The sequence below is a fragment of the Rhinolophus sinicus genome, chromosome 12, assembly GCF_057876585.1.
Source record: "Rhinolophus sinicus isolate RSI-liver-muscle chromosome 12, RSI-T2T, whole genome shotgun sequence".
In the NCBI taxonomy this organism is placed as follows: domain Eukaryota; kingdom Metazoa; phylum Chordata; class Mammalia; order Chiroptera; family Rhinolophidae; genus Rhinolophus; species Rhinolophus sinicus.
In genome coordinates, this window is record NC_142512.1 from 14,352,423 (window position 1) to 14,361,449 (window position 9,027).

General features: G+C 45.8%; 1 protein-coding gene across 1 annotated transcript; it reads left to right on the plus strand.

Moving 5' to 3' along the window:
• The first annotated feature begins 484 nt into the window (after window positions 1-484).
• Window positions 485-1,604, plus strand: TMEM256 (transmembrane protein 256). Its single transcript, XM_019745064.3, has 4 exons — window positions 485-653; window positions 940-971; window positions 1,204-1,284; window positions 1,385-1,604. The coding sequence occupies exons 1-4, from the start codon at window positions 569-571 to the stop codon at window positions 1,526-1,528; spliced, it is 342 nt and encodes a 113-aa protein (XP_019600623.1). The 5' UTR covers window positions 485-568; the 3' UTR covers window positions 1,529-1,604.
• Window positions 1,605-9,027: the final 7,423 nt, after the last annotated feature.

The following is a 9,027-nucleotide window of genomic DNA, read 5'->3' on the forward strand; positions in this document are numbered from 1 at the left end:
GTAGGTGGAGGGGAGAAGGGGGGTGGTGAACTGTAGGGGGCGGGGCATCACAAGAAGAAGGCGGGGCCTTCGGACCTGGAGGAGGAGCCATATGGACAGCGGGCGGGGTTTAATGACGATGGGTGGGGCTTGGGTATCTGTGGGGCCGCCTCTTTTTGAGAGTGGGTCTGATTTAAAGCTAAAAAGGAGGAGCCTGTGGGGAAAGGGGCGGAACTTTGCGTAGGGACCGGGATCTTTGGAAATTGGCCGGAGGTGGGAGGGGGGATGTTAGAAGAGACGATCTACTTGGAAAGTGGGCCAATCCGTGACGCAAATCCTTTAGTACCGCCCCACCGACCCCGCCCCCACTGCTCCGCTCCTCCGCTCCTAATTGGTTCTAGTTTCTCCGCCCGCCAGACGTCTTCGCCACTTAACAGAGGTTTTACAAAGGCTCAAGTACTCGGGTGACGCTAAAATGAACACCGCCCGCATTGGGCACCTGTGCACCTTATTTGCATGGGAGCTCAGGATTGGCTGGCCTCTTGGGTGGCCTGGGCGGTGTTCGCCCGGCGCGTGACCATCCAGTACCATGGCCGGGGCAGGGGCTGCTTTCCGCCGCTTGGGTGCTTTGTCTGGAGCCGGGGCCTTAGGCTTGGCCTCCTACGGAGCCCACGGTCAGTGGGCTGGGGATGGAGCTGGGCTTGTGCTTGGGGCGACCTTTGGGGTCTGGTGCAGGGGCGGAGTCTATGGGAAGTGCTCGGGCTCCCATCGACCAGACAGTCCGTGAAGCACTAAACCTTTTAAAGTCTGTCAGCCCGGTCCAGTTGATTCCCAGAACTGCCCATGCGTGCTTCCACCAGTCAAGAAGCCTTCTGGGGACGCCCTCTCTCCAGTGTCCACCTGGGTCCTCTCGGGAGTTGGGGCGTTAGGACTGGTAACCTTTTCCTCTCCTTTCCACAGGCGCCAGGTTTCCGGATGCCTACGGGAAAGAGGTGAAGTGGTGCGCTGGAGCTCCCCGACTTCCGGGTCTATGAGCGCACAAAGTCTGGGGTCCCTGAGGGAAGTAGGGGAGAGGCGGAGCGCGGATCTTTGGAGCAGCAAGGGCTGCAAGCCTGAGGTTGGGTGCCTGAGGGAGAGGCAAGCTGGGACTTCAGTTGGGGGACGAACTTTTGTCCAGGGTCCTGCGTCCCTTAGGAAGTATCCCCATTTCTCATTTTCTTACAGCTTTTTGACAAGGCCAACAAACACCACTTCTTACACAGCCTGGCCCTGTTGGGGGTGCCCCATTGCAGAAAGCCCCTCTGGGTAATCTTCACCTCTTGCCTAACCCTGACCAAGCCCCACCCACTCCTTCTCAGTCTGTCCTTCTCTAATTAGCTTGTATTCTTCCTTGTATCTTCTTCAGGCCGGGTTACTGCTAGCCACTGGAACCACCTTATTCTGCACCAGCTTTTACTACCAGGCTCTGAGTGGAGACCCCAGCGTCCAGACTTTGGCCCCTGTGGGAGGAAGCCTTCTACTCTTGGGCTGGCTTGCCTTGGCTTTTTGAGCTTCCTTGTGTTTAATTTCTGGGTACTTTTTAAAGAGGTGGAGCAGGGAGGAGATTAAAAGAGAAAGGCAAATAACTTTGGAGTCTTTGTTTATCTAACCTCTTGGAGGAGGAAGGGTAGGGATTGTCAACCTCTGAACTACCTCCCTTTCCTAAGACTGAATCAGTGAGCTTTGGGTCTGGGAATTCTGTTCACTTCAAGTTAGCTTGTTATGAGGTTCTTAAACTGGTTGGCATCAGAGTCATAAAGAATGCTTGAAATAATGCGGATTTCCACTGAAACCCTCTTTGGGGCTTGGAAATGTGTATTCTGATAAGCTCATCTTATGGTTCTGTTGCTCACTGGAATTTGAAGATTACTGTAGGGTAGTGGTTTTCAGTCCTGTCATTTCACAAACTTATTGAGTACTCACTTACTCTAGAAGTCAGAGTTAAGGCAAGGGAGAACAGGAGAAGTGCCATTACAGTAGTTCCCCCCTTATTTGTGGTTTTACTTTCCACAGTTTCATTTTGCGCAGTTTCAGTTAACCCACAGTTAACTGTGGTCCAGATACACTAAATAGAAAATTCCAGAAATAATTCATAAGATTTAAATGGTGCACTGTTCTGAGTAGCGTGATGAAATCTCCCTATTCCACTCTGTCCCACCAGGATATGAATCATCCCTTTGTCCAGCATTACCAGCCCATTAGTCACTTAGCAGCCATCTCAGTCAGTTATCAGATTGACTGTTGGGGTATCACAGTGCTTGTGTTCAAGTACCCCTATTTTATTTAATAATGGTCCCAAACTGCAAGAATAGTGATGCTAGCAATTTGGATATGCCAAGAGGAGCCATAAAGTGCTTCCTTTAAGCAAGAAAGTGGAAGTTCTTGACTTAATAATGAAAGAAAAAGATAATATGAAGTTGCTAAGATCTAGGGTAAGAACGAAACTTCTATCCATGAAATTGCGAAGAAGGAAGAAATTTGCTCGTTTTGCTGTCGCACCTCAAACTACAACATTTACAGTCACAGTACATGATAAGATGGAAAAGGCATTACATTTGTGGGTGGCAGAAATGAACAGAAAACGTCTTCCAATAGACAACAACCTGTCATGCCAGAAAGCATTGAGCCTATATGAAGACTTCAGCAAGGGTATGTATATATAGGAGAAAAAAACAAACATAGTGTATATAGGGTTCGGTATTATCTGTGCTTTCAGACATACCCTGGGAGTCTTGGAACATATTCCTCTCGGATATGAGGGGACTGCTATAATTACATAATATTTTGGGGTTCAAAGCAGAGGCAGAACACCATGTATTAGGGGTTAGAAAATGCTTCACAATGTTTGAGATGATCCTTAAAATAACTGTAGTGTGAAGGAAACAGTGAACAAAGATACAGAGGTGGGGAGCTGAGGACTAGGGGGCTAAACAAGTCTTCAGTGTGGGCCGAATTTCTGAGTTAGGCAGAAAAGGAGTGAGAAAAAGTGGCAAGGCAGGCTGGAGTAGCACCCACAGCATATAGAGAACTGGAAGATATTTAAGGGGCACTATTACCTACGTACTGATCAGTGTTAATTAAGTATTGATCATGTGTCAGACATTACAAGGAAATTCAACTGTGAACCAGACAGACACCATCCTTTCCCTCATGGAGTTTTCCGTCTAGTAGTGGACATAGACCTTAAACAACTAAACACAAACACATTATTGTGAGTTGTACTGTGCTTGAAAGAAAAGAACAGGGAGGAAGTGAAACAGTGGGGCCGTGGAAGGTGTGTCCCTTTAGATACGAAGGCCTTGTAGAGAAGGTCCATTTGAAGCTGGAGCTAACCATGCACAAAGTGGCGAGGAAGCATATTCTAGGCAGAAAGAATAGCTGACAAAACAGGCCAAAAAGGAGCAGTTCAAAATCCTTGAGGCGGGAGAAAGTTGGCTGAGTTAGAGAAAGCAAAAACCAGTATGACCAATATGGAGTGGGTAATGAGGAGGATCCGGATGGTCAGTACGGGCCTTGCAGACAGGCACTCAGAATTTGTTTGTAGTATGACAATAAGTCATTGAGAGGTTTTTGTTTTGTTTTGTTTTTAAGATTTTATTGGGGAAGGTGAACAGGAATTTATTGGGGAACAGTGTGTATTTCTAGGACTTTTCTCCAGTCAAGTTGTTGTCCTTTCAATCTTAGTTGTGGAGGGCGCAGCTCAGCTCCAGGTCCAGTTGCCGTTGCTAGTTGCAGGGGGCACAGCCCACCATCCCTTGCGGGCGTCGAACCGGCAACCTTGTGGTTGAGAGGGCACTCTCCAACCAACTGAGCTGTCCGGGAGCTCAGCTGCAGCCCAGCTCAAGGTGCAATGTTCAATCTCAGTTGCAGGGGGCGCTGCCCACCATCCCTTGGGGGGACTCCAGGAGTTGAACTGGCAACTTTGTGATTGAGAGCCCACTGGCCCATGTGGGAATCGAACCAGCAGCCTTCGGAGTTAGGAGCATGGAGCTCTAACCGCCTGAGCCACCAGACCGGCCGGCTCTCATTGAGAGGTTTTTAAGCTGAGAGTGGTAGGGTCTGATTCATGTTTAAAAGATTTATATGTTTAACCAATTGGAGGAAGGCAAGGATGGCAACAGGGAGACCAGCCAGGAGGCCACTGAAGAGGAGCAGGTGTGAGGTGATTGTGGTGACTTGGCGTACAGTGGAAGAGGTGGTGAAAAGGTCTAATTCAGAATATATTTTAAAGATAGTGCTGATAGGTCTTGCTAGTGGATTGGACATAAAGGATGAATAAAAGGGAAATTTCTGGTTTACACACCTGATTGGATGGAGGTGCTATTACTCAGATGAGAAAAACTGAAGGAAGGGTGGATTTGGGAGACGCTGATCTGAAGGTCAGTTTGGGACATGTTGCTTCTGAAATGTCTCGGAGACATCCAAGTGGAGGCGCCAAACAGGTAGTTGGGAAGCTCAGGGACGGACATATCAGAGCTCACGGGAGAGGTCTGGACTCAGGTTTACGCTGCAACCCACTTTGGTCAGTCTTCTGGCCCATCTCTTCCCCACAAACGCTCTTGGAACAATCTCATGAACCACTATGACCTTCTGGTCACCAGATCCAATGGATGATTTTCAATCTCATTTTCCTCCACGTTTGACACAGTTGGCCACACTGTCCTTGAAACACATCATGTTACTTTTATGACACAGCTCTCCCGGTTTTCCCTATTTCAGTGGCTGGCTAGCTTCTCTATGCAGTTTAAATCAATCGTTTCCAAATTTTAATGAAAAATAAATTAGAACTGTTATGTATATATATTTTAATTTTATACTTTTTAATTTCTATTTTTCTGTATGTTTTATAAAGTGCATTATCTGTAGTACACTGGAGGTACATACTTAATTTTTCTGAAGGAATGCATTCAAAAAGTACAGACCATTTCTCTAAATGAGGATTTTTAAGTAATCTCATTCAACCCCATATCTTTAATTATGATCTCCATACTTTTAAATCCAGGATTTCTATCTCCCACCCCAGTCCCTACTCCAGACTCCTGTAACAGCTGCAGTGTAGCAGAGTGTTAAGTGGAGACCTAAAGGAGTTAGTCAGGGGTGTCCAAACTTTTTTCAACGTTTTTTACCAAGAGCCATATGCGGTAAAATACACAAATAGCCGGGCCACTCACTTGAGGTGAAGTACGTATTGCCTCACCTGGTTTATTTAAGTAAACTAAATATATTTTTGGAATTTGCTGCGGGCCAATTAAAAATGGATTGCGGACTGCAGTTGGCCCGCGGGCTGCAGTTTGGACACCCCTGAGTTAGATGATGAGGAAAGGGGCATGTTCCAGACCAAGGCAAGAGCTTTAAAGAGAGAAAGAGAACAAGAGAGAGCCCAGTGCATTTGAAACCTCAAAGAACTCCTCGTTGCAGGCTTAAAGATCATGAGAGGGTCAGCAGTGAAAGATGCGCATAGCAGGTAGAGGGCCTTGTGCTGAGAGGTTGGACTGTCTTCTGAGCCACTGAAGCATCTATATCCAGGGAGGAGACATGATTTGAGGTGTATTAGAGGATCACAATAGTTCTTCATTTTAAAGATGAGTAAAATAAGGCCTCAGGTGGGACCTTCAGAGTGGCCCAGAATGCCGGTGGCAGAGCCAGCACTGGATCTTCAGGCTCCTACCTCCCAGTCCAGGGCTCTTGATGCATTTCCATCCTTCATCTCAGGCAATGTCTGGGATGTGGGGAACCTCCAGGTGGAGGAGACCTCGGCATCTGGAACAGCCACCCTTCGTGTAGTGTGATCCCTAATACCTTAGCTTTGGTCCTGCCAGTGGGCTGGGCTCTTAGGGAACCAAGATAAATAAGGCCTGCTTGATAATCTGTCCCTGTTATTACTGCACATTGCATCCAGTCTTCTCAATAGTCCTGCAAGTTAGTGGAACGTGAAGCGGAGAGAGGTGCAGTAACTTGTTCTATATCATACAGCTAGGACCTGAATAAGCTGTGATTCAGACTCTCTTCTGTCCAATTCCCAGAGCTAAGTTCTTTCCTACTTGTACATACCAAGAAACTCAGATTTCAGCAGGGAACATACGAAGTCAGACAATTAAGTTCACGAACTCATCCTAGAAAAAGTGCTACATACCTCACTGCTGAATATCACTAGGTCACCTTCGAAGTACTCCCCTTGGGAAGCTATGCACCGACGCCAGCGCCTAGTCCACCCTTCAAAGCAATTTTGGAACTCTTTTTCTGGAATGGCCATCAGAGCTGTCGTCGTATTACCCTTGATGTACTGAATGTCATCAAAATGTCTTCCTTTCAATATTTCCTTTATCTTCAGGTAAAGAAAGAAGTCATTGAGGGCCAGGTCAGATGAGTAGGAAGGGTGTTCCAATATAGTTATTGGTTTACTGGCTAAAAACTCCCTCACAGACAGTGCCGTGTGAACTGGCGGATTGTCGTGATGCGAGAGCCATGAATTGTTGGCGAAAAGTTCAGGTCGTCTAACTTTTTCATGCAGCCTTTTCAGCACTTCCAAATAGTAAACTTGGTTAACTGTCCAGCTGGTACAAATTCATAAGGAATAATTCCTCTGATATCAAAAAAGTTTAGCAACATCATTGTAACAAATTCTGGAACTTCATTATCACACCACTTAGACCCTTTAAAACAATTTGATACAATGTGTTCAGTGTTACAAGTAGATACTGAGGTGGGCTTGTTTTGCCATTGGGGACTGGTAAAACTTCTATCCACCTGCTGGGTTTTCAGCATACATAGTTCACCAGGAAAAAAAGGGAAAAGATCATACTGTTAACAAATCAAGAGGAGTGTCTGGAGCTCAGAATGGAGTGCGCAGCAGGAAAAGACCAAACAGAGTCAGGTTGGAGCCTGTACTGCGAAGAGTCTCCTGGGCCAAGCCTGAGTCAACTTTAACTTCTCTTTTCCTCACATCTATACCCAAGCCATCATCAAGTCCTGTTAGCTCAAATGCATAACTGGAATCTGACCATTTCTCACCAACTCTGTTCCTACCATTCTGGCCCTTGGTCCAAACCACTATCAAATCTTTTTGCAAATCTTTTAGCTTTTTGCAAGAACTTCCTTCTGCCTTTGCCTACCTACAGTCTACTCTGGATAAGGCAGAGAGAGACAGAGAGCCTTCTAACACAGTAGTCCTAAACCTTAGCTGCACATTACAATCGGCTGGGAAATTCTCAAAAAGTTCTTATGTCTGCACATATTCTAAATTAGTTGCTATGAAGTGGGGCCCAGGCAGAGGTATTTTTTAAAGCACCCCAGCTGATTCTAACTTGTGGCGAAAGTTCAGGACCACTCTTTCAGTGTGTAACTCTCATGTCTCTTCTCTGTCCAAACCCTTCAACACTTCCCATATCATCACAGTATAATCCAATGGTCTACAAGGCCATATGTGATCTGGCCTGTGATATCTCTTACCTCCCCCTTGTTCATTCTATTCCAGCCACACTGGCCTCCTTTTTGTTCATTGAACAAGTAAGGCACACTTCTGCCTCAAGGCCCTTGCCCTTGTTCCCTCTGCTTGAAACACTCTTCAGTTAGAAGTCTGCATGGCTCAATCCTTGACCTCCTTTAGGGTTTTGCTTAACCATCACCTTCTTAGTGATGTCTTCCTAGTCCACCATCTTTAAAATTGCAACTCCTGCCCACCGCTGTCTGTCCGTTTTATTCTTCATAGCACTTGTCACCATCTAACTTCTGGCGTATTTTATTTGCATTACCTGTCTCTTCTCCACTAGAATACAAACTCCAGGAGATCAAGAATTTTATTTAACTGGTATATATTCCTATCACCTTAAATACTGACATACAGTATTGCTCACTAAATCTTTGCTGAATAACTGAATTTCTGTATATGTGTTTTGGTGGAGGCTGGTCCATGGTTTAGGCCATGTAGAATTTGAGGCACTTAGGGATACCAGGAGAGAGGTCAGGCACTTGTTCTGAGGCAGATGATGACTGAAGCTGTGGGAGCAACTGACCAACCCAGAGGAACATGCACATGGGGTAAAGGAGCCCCCCAAATCAACTTCTACCCATGTTCATCTTGATGGGTTTCACCTTCATCTGCCTGGTCCCCAGAGAGGCATCTGGGGTCATCCCAGACTCCTCACTGCCATGTAATTCCCCTCAAAACGTTCTGTATTGTCTAAGTACCTCCAAAATTTGCCACTTCTGTCTCCCTGCACTATCACAGCCATCTCTCCCCCAGCCCACTGCCAACAACCCAGCCTGGGGGCCTCCACCATTGTTTTCCACATTGCAGTTTTAATTGTTTTTCTTTCTTTCTTTTTTTATTAGTTTCAGGTGTACAAAACAATGTTATACAGATATTTAAAAAAAAAACTTTTATTTACTTTAAGTGTGTTTTTCTAGGACCCACCAGCTCCAAGTCAAGTAGTTGTTTCAATCTAGTTGTGGAGGGTGCAGCTCATAGTGGACTATGTGGGGATCGAACAGGCAACTGTTAAGAGCACCAACTGAGCTAACCGGCCTCCCCGTAATAGACATTTATACCCCTTATAAAGTGATAACCCCCTCCCCCAATCTACTTCCCTTCTGACATTGTATATGGCTTTACAGTTCCACTGACTCTATTCCTTATGCTGTACTCCACATCCTGTGACCATATACATATATACATATATATTATAGTTGACATTCATTATTATTCAGCTTCAGCTTCAGGTGTACAGTGCAGTGGTCAGGCACCTACACTGTCCATGAAGTGATCTCCCAAAAAAACAAGTGTCCATTGGATATCCTACAAAATCTTTGCAACATTATTGATTATATTCCCCAAACTGTCTTTCATATCCCCGTGGCAATCTTGTGGTTACCGACTGTGCTTTCTAATCCCCTCACCTTCTCCCTCATCACCCCCCTCCCATCTAGCAACCCTCAGTTTTTTCTCTGTATGAGACCGTTCCTGATTAATTTGTACATTTATTCTATTCTTTAGATTCCACAGTTAAGTGA